This window comes from Carettochelys insculpta, chromosome 18 (genome assembly GCF_033958435.1).
Source record: "Carettochelys insculpta isolate YL-2023 chromosome 18, ASM3395843v1, whole genome shotgun sequence".
NCBI lineage: Eukaryota > Metazoa > Chordata > Testudines > Carettochelyidae > Carettochelys > Carettochelys insculpta.
Genome location: NC_134154.1, coordinates 2,796,555 through 2,821,462, shown reverse-complemented (window position 1 = coordinate 2,821,462; position 24,908 = coordinate 2,796,555). Strand labels below are relative to the sequence as shown.

Sequence of the window (24,908 nt, the reverse complement as noted above, 5' to 3'; positions counted from 1 at the left end):
ATCTCTTCTCACATTAACTTCTGTAAACAGATGCTTCTAGTGTAAACATAGCCAAACGGAACTGCTGTCTATGGGGAACTGGTAGATAAGGAGGAAATCACTTCCCCTCTTACTCTCCCTCTATTCATTTTGGTAGAAAATGTCTAGTTTCTCCAAGAAGGGCTGGGATTTCTATTAGGTCATAGAATCATAGAATTCTAGGGCTGGAAGGGACCTCAGGAGGTCATCTAGTCCAGTCCCCTGCCTAAAGCCTAAAGGATCAACCCCAACGAAATCATCCCAGTCAATAATATGTCTAAAAACCTCTAGGGATGGAGATTCCACCACCTCTCTTGGTAATGCATTCCAGTCCATAATAAAATTGTGTGTCTGTGCAGATCACATGACTTCTTTTTGGGGAATATGTAGCTATGGGTCTAACTAAGTTTCTTTCTATGCTTCTATAGCCATCAACAGTTTACTCTTTTCTATCCTTTCATTGGACTCTGGAGGCCTTAACCTACTCCTCTTCATGGTAACTGCAGTCTATGGAGAAATCCTTCTTATGCAGGAAGAGGCTATAAAGATACAGAAAAGCAATTACTGACCTAGCTTTACAAAGAAGAAAGCAATAGAGATGGGGGAACAAACTCCTGGAGTATAAGCTCACCAAAAAGTCCTTGAAGTTTTCCTGTAAGACACTTCAGTGTGGAGACAACAGAAAGAAATGAAGCATTATGCTTGGATTAGGGAAAACCATCTGCTGTGTTTTACCTTTTGCACTGTATATCTGAAGTTGGGTACTGTCTAATGAATCAGGTTTCTTTTCGACTTTTTCTTATACAAGTTATTTTTTCAGGACATGACAAAGTTCTGCAAAAAACAGAAGTCCTCAAGGATCATCAACTTCATTCCTGAGTCCCAAGTGCAAATTTTACCCTATGTGAAATGACTTCAGCAAGATCTCAGTCTTCTTATTGGTAGATGGGGATCTTCACCCACTCACATTCTGGAAAAATACCAATCAGAATGTGAAGTCTCAACAGTTGGAAGATGTCACATGGAGTGCTGGAGTGATAACAGCAGCCATGCTGAACTATGTCACTACTTGTATTTTCTCCTAAAATTCTATTTGCTGAAAACTCTCTGTTCACATTGTCCGTCTACATTTCTCCATAGTGATATTTTTGGAACAAGACTCCTGTAAAAGCTCTCTCCAGTGTAGCTTTAGAACTAACAGTGATGCCCATAATAAGGTACTCTCCATCTTGAAGAATCACAACTCATCTTCAACATGGCAGCCTTTCTACAGTTTAGTGTACAGGTGTTGGTGGTCTGGCATATAAAGAACCGAGGACTAGAGGATCTAACCGTCCCTTGGTGACCTTAAGCTCTATGACTAATGCTCTGTAAAGGGGAAATTATAACACACACCAACACTGATCTGAATTGTATTCATACCTAACCAACTTGTTCATGTAATGCATGCATTCAAAGATCTCATCTCCCATTCCATGCACGTGGTTATTCCGGATTCCAACAATGCTTTGATATGCAACACATTATGAGATGAAGCGACGTAAGATGTCAGGGTGAAAAATTTTAATAAATAACAAACGAATAGTGGATTTTTTTTCTTTCTTGTTCACTTAACAATTATTTTCAGCTAGAGGCTGAGAGAGGCAAGCTGTTAATTACATTGAGAGTACACCTCCAGTATAAAGTGAGAGGGGGATGCCATGGTAACTGGTGCATGCAACAGTGAACAAAATGGTCACCCTTCAGTAGGAATGAGATCTGAAAGTGCTCATCTTTTTGTCCCCCATTTCCCACTTTCTTCGTCCCCTTTTTGTCATTTGTCTGTTGCATTAATAAAACCTACAGACAACTTTGGAAAAACACTTTCAGCTACATAAGTAGTTTCTGAGGTTCTGATTTGCAGAAATTAAAGAAAACAAGATGAATATTAGCAGCAAGTGGGTGGAACAAAGAGAGTGAGAAAAACCACCTAAGAACAAGGAATGCTTATTTTCTAATTATTTAATGTTTTGCTTATTTTCCCCCAGCCCTTTCACAGATCAATCAGGTAAAAATGGGGGGGGGGGGCGCGGGACTCTGGACAGCCAAGCCAGCTCAAACAATACCCTCTCATCAGTTTTCCCTCGAAGAAAAATGCTTACAAACCTACCAAATTGTCACCTTACAAAACAGAAACAAAGTACCTCTGCCCAATGTTCTATTTCAGCTTACATTGCCCATGCACAACGATTTCATGAGCTCAAAAAACAAACAAACAAAAAAGCCCCCCAAAACAACAAAACCTTAAAAAGCCACTTTGATTATATAATCTCACATGGGAAGTGACCATTTATAAATCCGTTCATACTGCTATTTGAGAGACTGATTTCAATCTGAGACTGGCTTAAGGAGAAGGCTTGCAAAACTCTAGTTACCAGATAATAGGTTATACTGTAGAGACATGATTTCCACTGGTCTCTCTCTCTCCCCAGCCCCCTTCCTGGCAGTCACTCAATAATGAGTAGGATGTCTTTCATAGCCAATAAATATTATACCGGGTGAACCTCTCTAATCTGGAATTTTCTCATCTGCCAAACTCCATAATCCGGCATGATTGTAGTTAGTTGGATGACCACTCATCATGGGTGTGGCTAAGTTTCCCATGGTCCCATAAAGTTTGTTTACGCAGTTTGTTAGATATACAGAGCCACAACTAAGTATTTTTAAAACTGGCAGTGAAAAATTCTCAGCTACTTTTCATATCAGCTTGTTTCAAAACCCTGCTTTATGACAAGACCCTGCCAGTGAAATCAAAACAAGTAAATTTTAATAAAAACTCAAGGGCACAGTAGATTATGCAAAATAGTCCTGGCCCTCAGTGTTCTGTACTGTTACTCAGCTGTAATTTACCCCAACTGTCTTCTAAGAGCCCAGTAAGCAGTGGAGGTGTTGATAACGTGGTAGAAAATATTGATCTCCTGTCGTCCAGCAAATTCTCTTGTCCGGCACCAATCAGGTCCTGAGGGTGTCAGACAAGAGAGGTTCAACCTGTAGTTAAGGAATACTGATTTACAGATTTTGAGAGATTAACATTTTGGATTGGTGAAAGAAAACACAAAGGCCCCTCTTATTTTTCCATTATAATCCTGGTTGGAATGTAGAAAAATGTATTTGCAGTTAATTTTTTCACAACCAGACATTCCTTCATAGTTCAGAAGAGCCAGAAACCAATACACATGTAAAGACAAAGAACATGTTGCTTTTTTTGCATAATCTACTGTGCCCTTGAGTTTTTATTAAAATTTACTTATTTTGATTTTACTGGGAGGTTCTATCACAAAGCAGAGTTTTGAAACAAGCTGATATTGAAAGCTGCTGAGAAGTTTTCACTGCCATTTTTAAAAATACCTAGTTACAGCTCTGTGTCTGAATTCCTGCATGACACAGGCCACAGAATTTCTTCTGACGTGGAACACATTGTTAAAAACCTTGATTTCAAATTTGTCAGTGATGTCAAAAGTTCGACTATTATTTACAGTCTGAAATTGCCTTGCTTCAGCTTCCAGTTACTGGACCTTTTTACCCTTGCCCAGCTACATTAAAGAGCCCATTATCAAATATTTGTATGTGAAGTAGGTACATATAGACTGATGAAGTCACTTTTGACCTTTTCTGCTTAAACTGAAGAGACTGAGCTCCTCACCTCTATCAATAAAGACATATTTTTCTGGCCTTTAATCATTCTTGTGGGCTTTTCTTGGAACACTCTCCAATTTTTCAACATCCTTCTAGAATTATAGACATGAAAACAGAACAGTGGACACAGTGCCAAATAGAGAGGTCAAATAATCTCGTTACTCTTTCTTGAGACACCCCTAAATAATTCATCCAAGGATCACATTTGCCCTTTCAGTTACAGCATCTTACTCAGAAAAGACTGGAAAATTTGAAGAATTTTCAGATTAGCTACAGAAGGATTTTTCCATCTTTCTCCAGTTTTTCTTGGCTTTTTTGCCTTTAAAAATTATCTGGGTCAAGTAGTGGCAACAATTATCCTTCACAGTGGAATTCAGTTTTTAATCCCTCAGACTCAGAAGAAAACCAGAAGCCAGTAGCGTGAACCTCTTCTTAAATTGTAAATATAGCTAGTACCTTTATATCATGAAAACCTTTATTAATGATTTTTTCTCACAACCCACCTCCCTATCAAGAAACACTCACCATCCTATCACAATCAGGTAAGGTTGTCATGTAACTCAAAGATCGTTCAAAGTTTATAAATGAGCTTGGAATACAACTTTACTTTCTTCAGTCTCAAATTGTGCGTACTAATCAAAAGGCCATCTCTTGTCCCTTTCCTTACTGCCTCACTATATTGTGAAGAAGGATGAGTTGGACCCAAGAAAAAATCATTAATCAAGGAAGTATTCATAACTGGTGAAAAGAAGTTTAGGATTCTGTTTAGGGGTGATCAAAATTGGTTTTTCATCCATATGTCTTTTGGATTTTTTTTTTTTTTAGGCTTTAGGATTTTCCACACTCATAAAGTCTCCGCAATTATATTTTAAGACAATAAAAGTTAAATATGTAACAATCACATTCTTGAATAATGCTGTTTCATAAAAAATGACAACAAAAGGGAAATAATAAATAATGAGAATAATAAAAAGCTAAAAGATAATGGAACTGTGAAAAATTAACAATGGTTTATAAAGAACAATGCCTGAAAAATTTGATTATGTAATTTAGTCAGAGAAAAAGAGATCAGTGTATGAAGAGAGATGCCTATCATACACCTACTTAACAGAACTGGAAGGGACCTTCAGAGGTCATCAAGTCCAGTCCCCTGGACACAAGCAGGACATATCACCATCCCTGACAGATTTTTTTTTTTTTTGAAAACCTATTTGCCCCAGATCCCTTAACGGCCTCCTCAAGGACTGAATTTATAACTCAGGGTTTAGCAGGCCAACGCTCAAACCACTGAGCTATCCCTCCCCCATGAAGAGACTGAATGAAGTCTAACATATTCACACTTTAGAAATATGCTGAATACATACATCTTAAGAAATTCTACTCACAATATACATTCAAAATGGTTTTGAGATGAATTTTGTTATAGAATGAAATATGCTTGGAAGAGCATAAGCTGACTAATGACCATAAACTGACAAATGTCCCTGTCACCTTAGATCCAACAGGAAAGGGATCACAACTTGTAGGGGAGGGAATTCCCTCTGCAGGGACTAAATGGAAGAAGGTTTCCATGTGGCCAAATAAGTGGCCCTAGTGGATGGTTTCCTAATACCCAGTAATATTTCCTGCACTGACTCAGTTCATTGGCTCTCTACCTATGTCAGTCATAGAGCTTCAAAACCATGAAGTAGAGGGTCTCCAGATTACGACGACACAGTTGCTGTCCTGGATGATGAGATTCAGGAACCAGGGAAGAGCAAAGGATGCTTCCATGGAGACAGCCAGGAGAGTGGTGAACCAGTGCTTGCAAGGACAGTCCTAAACTATGAGGATTAGAGAGGTTTTGCGTTGTCATGCCCTGAGAAGTACCTTGTGGATCAGGGTGGAAATGAGAAGAGCAGGTGAGACGCCCACGACACCCAAAATGCATCCCCAATCAAACCTGGGCTGTGGTTGAGGAAGGAGCAGAATGACTGGACCAAATGGCCAATGCAAAACTCCCACAGGAGCAGGGTTTCTTGGCAGAGGGGAGAAGAATGAGCTCTACCCTGTTTGTTTATATAGAACACTGCTATAGTTTTGTTTGTCAGGACTGACGTGCCCTTGCAATCCTGAGTTCCCTGACATTACAATCTCATAAAAATGAATTAATGGCTCTAGTCCATCCAGCCTAACTACTAGTTCTTGCTTCTTGAAAGTTCTAGGCTTTCAATTTCTGTTTCTCAGCAAATTAAAAAGTAACACATCCAAAGAAAGACATCAGCTAGATAGGATCGTTTTTGTTCTGTGTTTATGTAGTGGTAGACCTTGGCCAAGAACAGAAGAGGAGTTAGTTCAGACATTGTCTTAAGACACAGAGACAATATAAAGGAAAGGACAGGGGCAGTATAGACAAGAACAGAGGAGTGGACTAGAAAGAAAAAGAGAAGACAGTATTCAGCACACACAAAGCTTCTCATATTTCCCCACTTTTGCCACTGAAAAACTGTAATAGCTTCGGAGTGTTAGAGACCCTGTCGGGATATTTGGAAGAAATTCATTCCCTGGATAGAAAAGTGCAACATGTCAAGTTTAAGCAGTGCAAGATGATGATGCAAGGCTTAGTTTCAAGAATGAAACAGCGTAAGGAAAAATGCTTTGTGGGACAAAATGATGTGGATAAACACGTGGATCCGACTAAGTGCATCAACCGGTTAGTAACGTAAATAATTCACTTTGTAATGCAAGATTTTCCTGTGTCTTTTATTATAAATGTGATTTGACAAGTAAAATTCCCAAGCTGTTTGATGTGTTGGATGTTGCTAGAAAAAAGAAAGTTTAGCTTCACTAACCCTTATGGCTTGTTTAATTACTTAGCTAGGTTTAGAATTTATCACTCAAGCATATAATACAGAAAGCAGCAGTAAGAGAAATCTAGATTTTCAGATGCCACTGAGTGTTATTTTCTTTATTAATATTACATAATACCTGCCCTCTATTTTGGAACATCAGCCCTAGACTAAAATGGTGATACCCTAAATTTATTCCCAATGCCGTAAATCTATTTTCTATTTTACTTCAGCATAACTCACCTCTTCCAAGGGAACCCCATTCTATACTTGTTTTCTCAAAACACAGATGTGCCAATAAGTTCAATGGGGCTTACTCCAAAAGTAAGCGGACCCTAAGCACAGCCAGTCTTAGTTTTTTTGATAGCTTGATTTAAATCAATCCTATCTCTGATCGAAGATACTGGGAAGCACCTTGACTTGGATTGGAGCACCCAGAGGGACCTCTCTCAAAGGAGACTCTTAGCATACTAAAACTAACATAACTCAGTTGGTCATGCTAATCTTTTCTCAGCAGAAAGGTATTTCCAGAATGGAACAGTAGCAGGATTTTGAAACTAAAATAGAGAAGTTTTTTTTCTACGTCAGATTTTTAAAATGTCATTTAAACTATAGTAAGTTTTTCTTTTTTAAAATTAAACCTGTTGCACAAAGCATATTATAATCTCATAAAATATGTAAATAAAAATACAGGTTGAACCTCTCTAACCTGGCACCCTCAGGACCTAACTTGCTGAACAAAAGAATTTGACATGCCACAGGTATTGTCTAGCAGCATTACCAACACTTCTACTTCTTTCCGGGCTCTTAGAAGACATTTCAGGGTAAATTAGAGCTAAATAACAGCACAGAACACTGAGAGCCAGGACTGGTGGCTGGAAAGAAACTTTATGAGGCCACGGGAAATTTGGCCAAACCCATGATAAGTGATCATCCAGCTAACAAAAATTTCTGCTGCGTTATGGATGCTGCCAGATAGAGTGATGGATTAGAGGGGGTCAACCTATAAATATGCTTGATACATGAGCTTCTATAAAATTTCTGAGTTAAGGGCTGTTTTTTTATATAAGAAAAACTTAGGGAACATCTAATTTTGAGATCAAGCTTAATAAATATAATGCACAAACAAACTAATTTAGGATACCATCTAATTTTTAAGACATTTAGGTCTAACTAGGAATATAAACTCCAGTCACTTTAATTTAAGCATATTTGAATATGTTCCCAGGCAGACCTGAAATAATATAGTTTAGGGATATAAAATCCAGTTTAATAAACTACCCAGTTTAAGACTAGGTTTAACAAGTAAACCATTAAACAGGTGGGTAAACCCATTAAATCCGCGGTGTCCAATATGGTTGCCACTTGCCACATATGGTGAATGGGACACCGCAGTTTGGTGATTTGTCTCTGGAGCAACATGTGGCTCTTGGAGCCTTTAAATGCAGCTCCTCCTAGGGCCCCACATGACTATCGTGTGCCCATGCACATACCCGACCTCTGGTGGAAGAAGCATGTGGCAGCTCCAGCAGCAATGGAACCAGATGCCCCACGCACTCCTCTGGCATGAGCCCCAGCTGCTCTGGTAGCTCCTTGAGCCCCAGCAGCTCCAGTGAGTTGCCTCCATTTATTTAGAGGCAGGGGCTGGGGGACCCTGGCTCTGGTTTAGGGAGGGAGGGCTGGGGCGAATATAGAAAGATGCCAATCACAAGTGTGGTGATCTTTCCATTCCCAGCATTAAACAATTAAATCAGGGATGTTCTGGCCTGGCTAGTGTGTCCCTGCCTGCAGCACCCCTGCATGTGGCAGCAGGACGCATTCTCCAGAACATATGGAGCAGCCTCTGGCTCCTGGGCCAGGAGCACTGCAGGAAGGGGCACTCCAGCCTCAGTTCTTGGCACCCTGCTTAGGATGGGGCTTACCGGTTAACTGTTAGCATCCCTACTACCGTTAAACCTACCATTTAATAAATCATTTAGCTGTAAATATGAATAGTATTTTGATGAGATGTTTACGCATTCAAAAGATTCAGGATTTTGTTAAAATTATTTTTATTAATGTTCCATTTTTTAAATTCTAATTATCGTGTTAATGCAGATTCAAACAAATCACTAGCAAGAAGCTAATTACCTAGTAAATAAGGAATATATCATTCACCGTTTTCTAATGTACTAAAAATGTAGTCTATAAGAATCTAAAGATACTGGGCTATATAATTTCTTGAATAAAACAATATATGTAATTATAGTTTACCTTCTAGACAGCAAAAGGATGTACCAAATCTAGTGTAAATGTTCTATTTAGTTGTAAATAAGCATACTGTGATGGTTAATGAGTGTACTTTTCTTAATAACTGAAGTACAAATGCAAAAGTTGATTAAAACAAATTATTTAAATCCAGGCTTTCCAGTTGATGATATACATCAATCCACTCTGAACTGCACGGTTTGTTTTAAGGAATTCACTAGTCAGCACATTAGTTTTACAATCCAAGTCACAAATCAGTGTGATGACTATAAAATTATTTGATGTAAAGGAAGAATAAAGACATGATTTGCCTTCTGATCCCAGATTTCTTCATAGGGAAACAAGTTATAAAACAGGACCTATGGAAAAAAAGTCCCCTCTGTATTGTCACTTGCACTATTTTTAGTCATTTGTGCAGTTTTAACAGGAAAATCTTACTAGCTGCTTTATGGGCAAGACCTTTCAGTGACAATCAAATCAAGAGAGACTCCTGCACCTATTTTTACCTGCTTCCTTCAAGGAATCAACCAACTATTTCTTAAGAGCTTATCAAACTGCTTCTTAAATTAAGCTGCACTGCACAATACAATATAAACTACTTTAATACAGAGAATAAAATGGTGTTCTTGCAACTATAAGGGAAGTGTAACATTTAGCACACTGGACTATCTGCTCCTGCTGCTCTTGTCTATTTATATTTATAGGAGAAGGAAAGACTTTTATTTTGTTAATACAAAAGTTGTTTTAATAAATGCTAATAATGCCAATAATGAAAATCTAGAACCAGAACTTCTAAGATTAAACATCTGTAGGCAGTACTGTGCATTAGCAGAATGTGAAGAATTCTCTCACACTGCATAGGAGATTAAACTACAGTACAAGCTTTATTACCCCACATCTCCTGGGAAATGTGCTAGTTATTTGAGCTAGGGCCGTCTGTCAGCCCTGCTCCATGCCTCCTGCCAAGCAGCAGGCAACTGGTGGGTTCTGATGGCCCCAGCTGGGCAGCTGGCATGAACCAAGTCACTGTGCCCCTATCCCCAGATGTGCAGTCCTGGGCTACTGCAGGAGCCCCAGCAAACCCCCCAGAACTCCTAGCCTCCTGCCCTGAGCTCCCCATTGCCCTCCCTCTCCTGCCCTGACTCTTGTACCCCTCCACCTGCTACTCTGAGTCACCATAAGGACCCAAGTAATGCCGGTTAAATCCTCTAATAGTAATAATTAAAAGGAAGTCAAGGTTTAAAGATCCTCAAGCGGTGTGACTATAGTAGTGCAATATGCTCAGTTGTCTTCTGGTTTATGACCTTTCTTGTTCACAGACCAGTGCTAATTCCAGAAGCTAATTTCTGGTTACTATACATAGAGCTAATAAGAAACCCATTGGCTATGTCTGCACTAGCCAAAAACTACATATTCAGTGCTTCATTAGCATGTGGGCGGTTGTGGCACTTTGAAAATGATGCGGCTCGCCGCCGCACGGCTCGTCCAGACAGGGCTCCTTTTCAAACGGACCCTGCCTACTTCGAAGTCCCCTTATTCTTATGAGCAGATGGGAATAAGGGGACTTCGAAGTAGGTGGGGTCCTTTCTAAAAGAAGCCCCGTCTGGGCGAGCTGTGTCAATTTCAAAGTGCTGTGGCCGCCCACATGCTAATGAAGCGCTGAATATGCATGGCCATTTCGAAGTTTTTGGCTAGTATAGACATGGCCATTATGTTATAAGAAAAGTTCTGTCTCAAGGATAGCAAAATATTTCTTCTGAGGGGACAGAACTAGTGAAAGCCCAAGATGCATGATACAAAACTCCCCTTATTTCCTGGCACCCATACATTCATCAGAAAGGCCTCCATCCCTGTTGTTATTGTGACAGCTTTGTATCTTCTTGAGAGAGGGTGCAGTTTGAACTTATTCTGGCTGTGATGAACATATTAAATAGTGACCCCATGTATCATCGTGGAACTACTGACTGAACTGTAGCCCGTCATCACTCTTCACGCATTTAACAGATTTCCAAAAAGCCTTTGACATAGTAGTCAGAACTGTTTACTGGAAATTGCTGTGTCACTTGGAATCTCCCCATGATTATTCTTCAATGCTTCTACAAAAATACAACATGCCAAGGAATATATAATGCCAAACTCCCTAACCTGTTCAGGGTAACTACAGGCATTGAACAAGTGCATTTTATATCAACAATGACTTTCCTACTAATAACAGACTGAATAAGCAGACCTGCTCTGCTGTGCACGAGGGGGTGGCTGTGGTTGTTGTGCCCCATGGAGAGCTTGGCGAAAGCTGCAGCATTCCTGTGCCAGCCACTCATGCGCAGGAGCACCTCTTCGCCCCCGAGAGGCCAAGCAGATTTTTCACCTCAGGTTCGCTCCAGGATAGGGACCTCTTTTTCTCACCCTGGCTGCCCCTGGGATCCCTCTGCTGGGTTGAAATGGGACCCTGGGGGATTCAGGGGTACTGGAACTTCACCATGAGGCTGGTGGGGTGCTTTGCTGGGCTGTGGAAGCCGCAGCAGGGTGTATGGATGCGAGCTTGTGCACCTGTGGCTGCCAGCATGCTCTTAGCTTCCTGCATAGGATTTCTGGGTCCCTGAAGCTTTAAATGCAGCCAGAACTGGAGACCATAGAGCCCTTCTGGTGCTGGCAATGAAGTCTCCTCGCTCCAGCTGGCTGGCGCCATGGAGGACCCGCTCTTCAGAAAGAGCGACCTGTGGAGGTCTACACATGTCCTCTTTCAAAACTGGATTTCAAAAGAGGGCACTCTTCCTGACACAGGAATGGAAGAGTGATTTCGAAGTCCATGTCACATTCCTCTGAAAATAATTTTGAAAGAGAGCGTTGCATATGTAGATGTTCCACAGGGTCTTTTGAAATTAGCTGCCCTTTTGAAATTATTTTTGGAAGTACCTGCTAGTGTAGATGCAGCCCACCTGTTTTGCTTATGACTCTGCCAAGATATGTGAAGTGTTGGACCTCTTTTCTATGTGAATCCCAGAATGGTCCTTTAGAATATGGTTATTTGTTTTAGCTTACACTTCATTGCAGATATGAGACAGTAGGCTAACATCACTTACAAAAACTCAGGGTCTTCAACTTCCTGCATTAAAGTTCATTACAAAACTCTTGGCAGAAATTGGCCATAAGGTAAGGAGAGTAAGCAAACGAATGCACAGTGCCAGTCTTTGGGCCAAAATCAGCAGCTTTCACTAGTGGTCTAAATAGATTGGAAAATGGGTGACATAACTTTTACTGATTATGTATTAAGTGGATGTGCAGAATTTCTGCACCTTACTGATCTAGTTATGTGTGTGTGTGTGGGACTGTAGCAAAAAAAAGCAACTAAATGGGTATGTGTGAAGAAAGGAGCCCTCCAACTTATCTTTCATCCTCTTTTTGGTTCTTTTTCTGCTCCAGTCCCGTTGGTGCGTAAGTTATGCTCATTTTGCACACATTCCCATTAAATACCGAACTGATACAAGGTATACTACTTTACAGCTTTCATCCATTTTTCAATGCTCTTATGAATGATGAATATATTATATTTAAGACCTGACTGAATTTGACTCACCATGCATGCACAGTTCTAACTTTGTTGGGGCAGAAAATCTCAGCCTCTTTTTATATCTAGTTTCATAATTTTAACTATGACCTCCAGCACTTTGTAACACAGGAAAACAATAAAAAGGTTTTAATTTGGACATTTAATATTTTAAACAGATTTGTTTATCACAAATACATTGGAAGGCCTAGAATACAACTATATTTTGAAAGTGTGTATAAATTATATGTATAAAGTATGTATAAGTATTACAGCTGAGTAATATTTAAAAACTGGCTACTGCGTAAGACACACAGATTTTTTCCAAGATGTATTTTACTTTTTCTAGTTGGACTTCGGGTCACTGTTTCAGCTCTTAATCAATGTGTGCTGATGCTACAAATTTAGGAAATTATGCTGCTGTTGCTAGAAACCATAAAATCCCGTGGTTTGCCAGTAACATGAATTACAATAGGAAACACCTTCTGATCTGTATGCTCTTCTTTGCTTTAGAGCTCCCTCCAAGGGTAGATAAATAACCATCTCCTTTCAGGTTCCACAGCTGTTGTTTGGAATAGAAACCCAGAAACCAAGAGTTGCTGGGTGACCATAAAAAAAGAGACCGTTACATGAAGCATTAAGTTCAGGTCTGTTGCTGCTGGTCTAAATGTTTAGAAGATTTAAATAGAGGAGTCATTGTTAAGGTAGTGGAAATCTGAGTGATTTCCTTGTTAGCCACCTACATCTCTGCACCATAAATTAGCTCACCTCCACTACTCAACAGACTACAGGCCATCACAATCCTGCAACAGCCTTTGTCATGACTGATATAAAATCTGATGAAGAGAAAGAGTATAAAGGTTGAATAAATAAATTTCAGCCAGTTGACAAAATAAACGTGACAAAGCACTAAGGAACAAATAAGAACTGAATTATCCTTAGTGATAAATGCTTGATTAAACATTCAAAGTGTAGCCCTCCCTCCACTGATCTCCAATGATACTTGTTCTCAAAATCAATGATAAGAGGACGTAGACCACACAGTAACAGCGCTGACAATCCCAAAGGGATGAAAGAATGGTTTAGTGCTTACCTGTTTCTGTGCTGAGGTTCCCATGTGTACCTGACAGAACTTGACTGCCTGCTCCAGGGCTGCTTCCTCATCCACCTGAATAAAGGAGGACATTTAATGAAGCCAGGATGATTTAGTCCTGGCATGAAAGCTACCACTGATTTCAGAGAAGCAGAAGCAGGCTCTTGAGTCCTAATACAATGTGGGTCTGACTCTGCTTGCAAACAATGCTCTTGTCCCAGCAAGTTGCTCTGTAGCAAAGTGCTACCTTGCCAAGAGGCAATTTGGTAGGATGGTCTGAAATCATCTGAAATACATGACTCCTTTTATATTTTGTTGGATATAGCTTTCACTGCTGCTGTCTGGTTTAATCTGGTTAATTAATCTGTCACCAGCTCAGAAGGTTGATTCAGACTCCATGCTAACAAGGCATTGCAAAATTTCAAGCTGGGAAATGCTGAAGGCCCACCTCCCAATAGTCTATCAGCTACTAGTGAACTCTACTGACCAAGGAAACAAAAAATAAAGTCACATTTGCACTCTCTTTTTCAAGATCATAAGCCAGATATGTTAAATGTAGTCATCTGAATGTCCTTTTCCTTATAGATAAGACATGGGGCAGCTTCAGCAAATTAAGACCGCCAAAGTGAGGATACATTAGGGATTTATGTTCCTAACCTATGCGGCCTATTTTGAATAAAAATCACTCCATCATCTGATTCATAAAATGACAATGGTGACAGATAAGGCGGGGGAGAGAATATCTTTTATTGGACCAATATCTAGTGATGAGCGAAACAAGCTTTTCAGATACACAGATCTCTTCTTCAGGTAACAGAGGACTCTTTTTGCCCAAAATCCTATTAGAGATCAGAGAAAGTAGAATTGACAGTAAAAATCACTTGCCTGTTTAATCAGCATGTATGTTTCTGACATGATCTTCTCAATCCTACCCAGGTCATAGGCCATGACCTTCTGACCTTGTTGCCACACCCGGTAGGCATCCAATAACAGGGTTTTCCCAGACTCTGTATCATCTAGTAACTTCCTCTTTCTGTTTGCTCTCTGGACAACTTCCTCTGCAGGTGCTGCCTGGACTGTTCCTTTAGCTGCCTGCTGTTGCTGCTGCTTTGAGCTGATACTTAACTCCTCCAGGGAGAGTTCTGCAGTCCTGCTTTCGGGGGTTTTGTCCTTTGTGTTCCTGCCAGACTGAACACGATCTGGCTCTGTATGTTTAAAGGAAAAATCATTTTTTTCTGGGTCTTTGGAATATCCATCAAAATCCATTGGCTCAACTGAGCCAGGCCTGAGGACCTCTTTCATCTCCTTGTCATACTTGTCATCTTGTTCCAATGTGTCCATAGCATTGAGGGCTTGTCCCCGAGCCCCTTCTTTTACTCCATTCTCAGAACCACATACCGCTCCATCAGAAAGAGCTGGCTTTTTGGGAAGGACCTCCTGTCCCTCTTCAGCACTAGCTTTGTTGGAGACATCTGTCGTCATCTTTCCTAATGCAAGGCTACAAGATTTGGAATCCTGATCTTCTGATATCTTTAAAAAACAACAACATGCTTTTGAATTATCACTGAAATCAGAAGAAGCTTAAAGTTTGAAAAGCTAACTATATGTTACAAGAAAACTGACAATAAGGATTGTTGCTATCTTTAGTGTTGAAGAGAATAACTTTAATTAGTGTTTATTCTTAAAACTAATTCAAGTCTCTGGCTTTAAAATGGGTTATAATATTCTGATGAGAAGATCACAATTGATCTAATAGCATGGACTAGCACAAACTGCAATGGTAGGTTCATTTTAACCTTAAATTTTCTTTTGCTGGTTTAATCTGTGTTGCATATTTGGGTTTAAATTGCTAGAAATCCCTCAATCATATTGGAACCAAAACCAAATGACTTCATTTGGCTCATAAACACTAACAATTTCATATCCTTCTTTTAGGTTGCTAAAACATATTCTTCAAGCCTGTAACCTGCAGTGAAATCTACGTTTGGAATAGCATCAGGGTATACCCTATCCTCTTCCAGTCCAGAGCTGATATAAAATGCTGTCATTCTTACTACACCAACATGGAAGAACTGAGATATATACAAAGGTCCAACCCCTTCAAACTTGTTTTCTGTGAGTTTGTTAGTTTTATTTTCTCTTAACCAAAGAAATTCTTAGAACAGAGCTCTTCCCTTGTGTGTAGTTTTTTTTGTTTTGGTTTATACATCAAATACTGCATAGCAATCCCGACTGTCAGTGTACAGTACACTCGCTTGCTGCACAGTAACATCCGTGTGTACGCTGCTACAGTGCAACTGCTATGCAACTTAGTGTGCTTTACTCTAGGATTTTCATTTCATTGTAGAAGTGTCCACATGAGATGCGGCAGTGAAAAAAGCTGGCTGTTTACTACTACCATGTTGCCACATGGTAACTTGCCATGAAAACAAGCCCTGAAACAGATTGAACTTGCAAACAGTATGGAATATTGGATCTCACTGATTCAGACATTTAGTTCTTTATTTTTTTTTTCAGAACGACATGAGACATATGGGTATTCTTTTATTCCTTTCACAAAATGACTAGAATTTGAATGATACCACTTATTGAAAGCTATAAACACAACGTATGTGGCTGTGAAGAAAAAGCCTTAAGAAAACCAAGACCTACAGACTATAGAGCAGGGGTCAGCAACTTGTGACTCCAGAGCCACATGAGGCTCTTTAAAGGAGTCAGTTGTGGCTCTGGGCGCTACCGCTGCTGACTCCTCTTGAGGCTCCCTGCTCTCCCCCAGTTGAAATGATGGAACTAAATTTAATAGGCTTAACACCTGGCAGGGCTGGGGGAGGGATCCGGCATTTAAACCAATTAAATTTAGTTCTGTTATTTCAGCACAGCTGGGCAGAGGGCCGTCAGCGCTGCAAGTGGGGGAAGTAAGCACAAGAGCTGCGGGAAGGGGTGACCAAGTCTGCCCCAATGGTGTCATGCAGCCCTGCTGAGAGGGTGGCGGGAGGAGGAGCAGCAGGGGGAAGGCAGCAACTGCGGAGGACCAGTGGCAAAATGCGTAGCTGGAGGAGCATCATCTGCTAACACAATTCAATCCTGGGGATGAATGGGGGAGGGTAAAGCAGGTAAAGCCTGGGAATGGGTGATGGTGGTTTGGAGCTGAGAGGGGTTAAGACTGAGCATGCGGGGGTAAAGCTTGGCGACAGGGGGTGGATGAGGGGGCTGAGGCGAGTAAAGCCTGCAGATGGGGGTAACTTAGCTTTAACCAGTACAAATCACTGTGTGTGCACTGTTCTTAAAATAGGGGTGATGGAAAATATGGTTTAACATTTTTGATTAAGGACTATCTCATATTCACATGCACTGCAGCTCTTGAAATACTGATTTTGTAACTGAATTTGAAAAAATGACTCTTCTCACTATTTTGGTTGCAGATCACTGATCTAGGCATAGGTCTATACTAGGGAAAATAAGGTGATTTCAAATACACAATTCTAGCTATGGCATTTGCATAGCTCGAATCCACGTACCAGAACTGAATCACTTCCCTATTGAAGTCTGAGCCTCTACAGTCTCATGTCAAAGTCCCTTATTCCACACAATAGCGTGAAGTAGAGGTTGGTGGCTGAGCCCCGAAAGGTCAGCTTTGCCGCATCTTCACCAGACACAAGCACATCGATCTTCCAGTAAGTACAGACAAGCTCTAGGTTTGCTCTGGTACTAGAGCCTCACATTGTGCTAACTAAAGATCATGAGCCAAATTCTGCTCACTAGTATTGATTTTACACTAATATAATTACGTGGAGGGCAAGAGCAGTTTTTTTCTGACTTCCACGAGTTTAAGAAAAAGCAGAATCAAATCTATTCTTCAGTTATGGTTATACTAGCGAGTTTTGCTCACAAAACCCCGGTTTTGCCAACAGAAGTCAGTACTTTTGCTGTCAGCATTCTGCCTCTTAGCCATAGGCACAACACTGCTGTTGACAGATTTTGTCAACAAAAAAGGCTGTATGGATGCTCTGAGAGGCCTTCTCTCAACAGACAGGGCATCCAGGGCTTTGTCTGCTGTACTTCTGGGTGCGTGTTTTGTCGAGAGCGCGTCGAGGCAGCCTGGCCACTCTGTCAACAGAGCAGAGTGCTCGTTCAATCCACTTGTAGTGTGTGGCCACACTCTGCCAACATAAGCTTTGTTAGGAAATCTCTTCTGACAGTGTCTTCTGTTGAGAGTGCTGTAGTGTAACCACAGCCTTCATGAATAGCTCTGGCTTTCATGACTGAGCAACAAGCCACCATTGCACTACTGAAATTTTTTGGGCAGTTGCACAAATGCTTCTTACCTCTGTCAGCTCGTTGAGTGTGTCCTCCAACACTTTCACTGTGAGAACAAAGGCTCTTTGCGCAAGAACCTGGCGATCTGCATCCCGTAAGTACTTTCTATGCCACAATTAGAAACAAGAAAGAAAATTAAGCACCCAAAAGTTCTAGGGTTTTAAAAACAGGAATAAATGTAGATTTTCTAAAATAAAAATAAATCTGTTTAGAACAGATGTTGGAGGAAAAAAAGATGGCAAAATTTTACACTTCTACACCAAATTACTTTGAATGTCCTCCTATATCCTTCCCAAGTTTGAGAGGCTTGTGGAGAGCGGTATTTGTACTGACAAGACACAGCAGCTATTATCTATAGGTGTGAAAAAAGCAGTAAAATGGGGTACAAATTTTTCCCATACAACTCTTCCAGTGCCCTTCAAATCCTGACCAACAGTATCTTCCTTAGCCAAAACCTGGACTTCTCCTGAGCAATGGATGTCATTCATGCAGAATTAGACTTAAATGTGACATGGTTTTTGTAACATGGAAAATTGTCCATTTGAGCTAAGGGGGTGGGTGGAAATCAGTAAATTCATTTTCACTTGTGGTCCAAATCACCTTTGAATCCAGATTTCTAGAGTTAAAAAGCTAGTGAATTAATGCATATAATTCCTAATTACTATGTATAATAAATCCTCTTTACAGTAAGTGCCAAAGAAAAGTGATGTTCTTTGGGTGGAACCTACTTAAATTACATATTTAACCCACTTCAATTAAAGGTTGTTGTCTAACCGAGTTGCAACTCATAACTGTATATTTCAGTTTAAAAGAAAACAGCTTCCAGAGACAGAGAGAAGTACATAAGAACATAAGAATGGCCATACTGGGTCAAACCAAAGGTCCATCCAGCCCAGTATCCCGTCTGCCGACGGTGGCCAATGCCAGGTGCCCCAGAGAAGGAGAACAGAAGACAATGATCAAGTGATTTATCTCCTGCCATCCATCTCCTGCCCTTGTTCTGAAGGCTAGGGCACCATACTTTATCCCTGGCTAATAGCCATTTATGGACCTAACCTGCAAAAATTTATCAAGCTCTTTTTTAAACCCTAATAGAGTCCTGGCCTTCACAGCCTCCTCGGGCAAGGAGTTCCACAGGTTGACTGTGCGCTGTGTGAAGAAAAATTTCCTTTTATTAGTTTTGAACCTACTACCCATCAATTTCATTCGGTGTCCCCTAGTTCTTGTATTATGGAAAAAGGTAAATAATTTTTCTATATTCACTTTCTCCACACCATTCATGATTTTATATACCTCTATCATATCGCCCCTCAATCGCCTCTTTTCCAAACTGAAAAGTCCCAGTCTCTCTAGCCTCTCCCCATATGGGACCCGTTCCAAACCCCTAATCATCTTAGTCGCCCTTTTCTGAACCTTTTCTAATGCCAATATATCTTTTTTGAGGTGAGGAGACCACATCTGCACCCAGTACTCAAGATGTGGGCGTACCATAGTTTTATATAGGGGAAGTATGATATCTTTTGTCTTATTATTGATCCCTTTTTTAATAATTCCTAACATCCTATTTGCCTTACTAACTGCCGCTGCACACTGCGTGGCAGTAGCTGTGTTAGTTCGTATCTTCACAACACAAAAAGAGCAATCATGTAGCACTTTAAAGACTAACAAAATATTTTATTAGGTGATGAGCTTTCACCAGGCAGACCCACTTCTTCAGATCTGGAGATAATGCAGTACTGGAAATGGCATGACGGTTTTATAACACAGACAGAATAAAACCTATAGTCCCCAACTAAAATCCCTCCAGTGCATTATCAACAATCTACACTGGAACATGATGCTACGCTCTCAGCAGCCCTGGGTAAGAGGCCTTAGGTTTTCTTAAAGACAACTGCCTAACCTCAGGAAAATTCTCACTAGCAACCACACACCAGACCCCAGAAATACTAATCATGGAACTTTTCCTTGCAATAAACCCCATTGCCAACTCTGTCCACATATTTACTTTGGAGACATCATCACTGGACCTAACCACATCAGTTACACAATCGGGGTTTCTATTCCTGTACCTGCACTAATGTTATACAATGCGACTCTGCTATGTATAATGGACAGACTGGACAATCACTTTGTCAAAGAATGAATGGACAAATCAGACAGCAGGAATCTGAATACACATAAACCTGTCAGCGAGCATTTCAATGGAGCAGGCCATACATAGCATTAAAGACCTGAACATCTGCATCCTAAACCAAAGAGACTTTAACATGAAATTTCAAAGGGAGACATCTGAACTGGAGTTTATTCAAGTTCAACACTTTGCATCTAGGTCTCAATAGAGAAAGCAATTACCTTACACTTTATAAGGACCCTTTCCCCATCTTTGATATTCATAGTGATCTCAGGCAAGTCACCTAACTTAATAGCCCTTGCAGCAAGTAATTTTCTTCCCCACCCTCCTTCTGTCCTATGTAGCTGATGTCAGTTTTCATTTATTTTTTTCTATCTTTCTGTTAAATTCTTGTCATGCCAGTTCACTTTTCATCAGAATCTCCAGATCTGAAGAAGTGGGTCTTGTCCCACAAAAGCTCATCACCTAATAAATTATTTTTAGTTTTTAAAGTGCTATATGCCAGCTTTTTTGTTTTGTGAATCTTTCAGAGAAAACGTCCTCAAGAACCTGCTTTGCCCACACAGCTTGATGAACAGAACTGCCTACAAATACACCAACTACATTTCGTCAGAAATACACCAACTACATTTTGTCAGAAATGCACCAACTGTTGTGTGTATTTTTATAGTATTTACCTAACCAAAACCTTTTCTGATTTGTTTTTCAAATGAATGATTACTGAACTGATGAGAATTCTGATTTATTGCAACTGACAGTTTTTTTCGAACTAAGTCAAAGCCAAAGAAACACCCTCTTTCTAGTAAACCAAAAATATCAAATATAATTGGTTTACACTATCTTGTACCCTAATATTTTCACTCACCTTACATGGCTACAGTTTGAACTCAGCCATGGACTGGTCTGATATAAATTTAAGGCCTCTTGTCCTTTTGATATGCTAAAAATCATATTTTTAATTGCAACTATGCTGAACATAGGATCACATATACAGCAATGTACTGCAGAGAGTGGCTAGGCAGTCAGTCCACCAGCCAGTCAGCAATTGTAGGGACACAGGATGCCTGAGCCTCAACTTCTGAATATGCCACAGTTGAGGAGGGGGACAGTTTATATTGCCATGTTGCCTTAATGACAACCATGATTCTCCTCACATAAAAGAATCCTCAGATCAGGTAAGCAAGCTGAATGGCTGCTTTGTGCTGGAGGAGTGTAAAACAGCTCTAGTAGGGATAAAAATCCAGCCCTAGGAGTCGTAGATCTCAGTACCATTTTTTAAGCAGAGCCAAACTTCTTCAAAACTATATAATTCACTCTCTTGAAATACATTTTTCTTTCAACAGATATACACAAATGGTGTTAGAGATGAGGGTTCTAGTTTTAAAGCAATTATGTATTTTTCCAAAGAAACAGAAACATGGGGGAGGGAGGAATATTCAAAACAGAAGGAAAAGGTTGGGTAAGCAGAGACTAAACTATGGTTCTCACTTTCCCTGATCAGGTGTCCTCTGCAGCATGGATGAGACTTTCAGCAGGGTGTTGTAATCCTTGAGCTGAGACAGCACATTCAACAGCAAAACAATGGAGCGGTTCATATGAGATGCAAAGCTCCCTGGGCGGTCAATTTCGTCCACAGGGATTCGCCAGATTCCCTGCAAAAAATCAAGAGAAGAATTTTCTAAAGCTAGAAAACTAAAATATATGGACCAAGGTCCTCTGCATTCTGGGGATACTGTTTCATGTGAGATGGGATGCAATGAAGGAAGTAATGCAACTGTTCTTTAAATAAGGAAATTTGGATAAGCAATAGCATTTTACAGAATCCAAAGCACATACCTTTCACATATTTGCCAATGAATACAGGAAAAAGGCAACAGAAAGTTAATATTATGAGGGTTTTTTTTTTTCTGAACCTGGCTCAAATTCAAAGGTTTTAGTGTCACAGAACCCAAATCTCATTATTGAACAAGACAAGCTAGCCTATCATTGAATGTTTGAATAAAATTTTCCTGATCTAATTCATAGATTTGCAACTAAACTGTCAGCCAGGTATTGAGGCTATGTATCTTCAAATAGGTTGTTAGCATGAAGGCTTCACCTGCTTTGTGGTTGCTCTGATATCAGTATTAAGGCATTACCCACGGAGATGCAAACTTCTGGTCTGGTATCAATAACATGTTTCTTTACAGTTCAATTTCTGCGCTGGCACATTTGACACCCTCTTGTGCTCTCATCTAACTAAATGACGAGCTGACTAAATCTTGGGAGCCAAAAGAATCTTTGGGAAAGACACTGGAGACAAATGGACAGTTAAAGTTAAGACTAGTCAGTGTGGATTTTGCAAAGCTTAACAAATCTGATGGGACTCCACTCTCCCAATATTGATAAAATGTGTTTAAAATGCATGATAACCAGATTTTAAAAAATATATTTGAATAATACCCATACATCAGCGGTGGTGGCAGCTATCACTGATTGCTTGAACTGATGCCATCTAAACAACAAATACGATCCTTTTCATACAAATATCAACCCTCTCGTTATTTCCCTGGTTTAATGACAGAAATTCTTCAGGGGTATAGCTGAAGAATGAAATCTTCATCTTAACATGCCATTTATTAAAGTTATAAGAAGAAATGTCATTGATTTGAGAATACCTGCTAAAGAGTGAACTCTGCTTTCAAAATATGTCTTGAGTATGATATAGAAATATTTAATTTTTTATTCTTGTTTAAAGGTCTTGTTTTGTTATTTTTTAGCAGTACGGTAACTGTGAGCAAAGTTCTTTAGAATTTACTGAAAGGTAGAAGTGAATAAACTGATTATAGAAAAGAACACATGACAGCCGAACATCAAAAACAGCTATGTAAAAAGCCTGTCCACAACCCCCTCCTTTTCATGAGCTTATATAATTAGACCTGCCTTCGAAATCTCCACTACATTGCATCTGATGAAGCAGGCATTTGCTAGAAAAGTATATGCTCCAAAATATCTTAGTTTATAAGGTTCCACAGGACTTCTTGTTGTTTGTGTGTATACAGACTAACACAGCTACCCCTCTGATACTTGTCCATGACAGGTCTGCCTCACACCTTTTTGGTGAATTTGCAGTTCTACCCCATACATTCAAAGATTTGCAAACCACTTGTTTTCTCCCTACCTGAGGGCCAACTTTGCATGTTTTTGAAAGCAAAGCACTGACCTGAACTATGCACAATGCACAGAGTTGGTTCTGCAGACTCTCTTCTCTTTCTTTCCATAGTGCTATTTTTTTCAGTCATCCTTGTTCATATCAACACTTCCCCATTCTTCATTCTGCTTCCAATTTTGTCAGCAAGCCCCATTCCTTTATTAAACTGTGCTTATTCCAAGTAAACACAACAGTAACACCAAGTAAACACAACAGTAACGAAGTATTCTGAGACTGACCTTTGTGACACTACAGTCACTTCACTCTACTTCCAACTGTAAACTTTAGCAAACACCCTCTATGTTTTGATAACATAGCAGATCACTGTCTAGCACTCAATGACCTTCTAGATTAAAAGTGCAATATTACATTGAAAGCTTTCCAAATGTGCAAAAAAGGACTGTTAAGACACATATCTCTTGGCTGTAAATAGTTTCACAACTATACTTATGCCCTGGATTATGCTTCTGGGCTGCACCTGAATGCAACAATTCCAAAGAGGATGCACAAAGAAACAAAATTATCATTAAACTGACTTCTACCAAATCCTCAAAAGGTGATTTGACCTTAACAATGCAGCACACAAGTATGTAAACAGTCTTCCCAGTTGTGCAGCCCAACAAATCACATCTCAAGCCTCCAGAATGCTCAAGTTCAAATGAGCAGTTTATACTGTTTCATTTATACAAGTGTGGTATATTACCATATTTTGGTACTGAACAAGGAAAATAATTATAAATGTACTTTGTACAGTAAACCCTTGAGATATGTGCATCTCAGGTTCAAGCAACTGCCACCCCGACAGGAGCAGGAAACCACTCATGTCAGGGGTGGCAGCTTTGAGTCAGGCTGTTGTCCCTGACAGGAGCGTGGAAACAGGAGCAGCCTGACTCTTGCCTGAAACAAATAGGAAGAAGGGTTCTTTCGAAGATGGGGTTTATTTTTGAAAGAGCCCCATCTATGCTGCTTTTTCGTTTTCAAAAGAATCTCTACCAAAAAAAGATTATGCAAATGAAACATGAGATATGTAAATCATGGCCTCATTTGCATTTTCATTTTTCCTCATTTGTATTCCTCTTTCGAAAGAGGAATGCAAGTGTAGACACAGCCATTGTGTTCAGATCCAACTGTAAAGCATGAAGAAATTCACCATTAAGAGCCAACTACCTTGTTTGCTTTCCGTCAAGTATACTTTTTACCAGGACATGAAAAAACACCAGTTGTTTAAACAGACAACCAGAAACCTACCAGGGCCTTCAGCTGAAACTGGATCCTCTTCAGTCTCACAATCTGAGCTAAATTAAAAATACATCTTCAGCCAGAATACTCTCAGAAGAATCCCACACATATACACAGAAGCCTTCACTAGCTGTCATCTATCTCTAGGGAAAATATACTTCTGAATTCCGAACACAAGAACTGCAATTTAAAAAAATCTGCTATTTTTCAAAGCCTATTTCTGAGCATTCATAGAATCTGGAACTCTAAACCAGAACAAAGCACACCATATAGATACACTTTTTAGAACCAATTGGAAAGCAGACAGGGAAGAGTTACACAGTATGACGTACCATTATGTTTTCACATCATTTGAAGTCAGGTTTTTAACCAAATGTGCATTTTAATGTACTCATAGTGTAGACATTTTAGACCCAGCACAGAGAGACAATATTTGCAGTCCTCTTCAGGATTTCCATTACTTATTATCACCACCAGGCTGTTTGGTAGAGGTTATTTGACCTGAGCAGCCTTTGAGGGGAATTTATGTTCAAAACACCATTCTGCTGTATAGCTTCTGTGTACTGGCTACCATTCCCTCAGCCTAAGGCTCTCCTCCTTTCTGTTATGGCCAACATAACTGT

At 40.0% G+C, this 24,908-nt stretch overlaps 1 protein-coding gene across 7 annotated transcripts in view; it reads right to left on the bottom strand.

Annotated features, from left to right (window-relative positions):
* CABIN1 (calcineurin binding protein 1) overlaps positions 1-24,908 on the bottom strand; it is a 192,024-nt gene that overhangs the window by 27,919 nt on the left and 139,197 nt on the right. For all 7 annotated transcript variants that reach the window (XM_075012556.1, XM_075012561.1, XM_075012560.1 and 4 more), the window contains 4 exons: positions 21,345-21,508; positions 17,734-17,830; positions 14,294-14,938; positions 13,409-13,483 (listed from right to left, as the gene is read on the bottom strand). In XM_075012556.1, the coding sequence (XP_074868657.1) occupies positions 13,409-13,483; positions 14,294-14,938; positions 17,734-17,830; positions 21,345-21,508 (981 nt within the window). The remainder of the gene's footprint in view (positions 1-13,408; positions 13,484-14,293; positions 14,939-17,733; positions 17,831-21,344; positions 21,509-24,908) is intronic.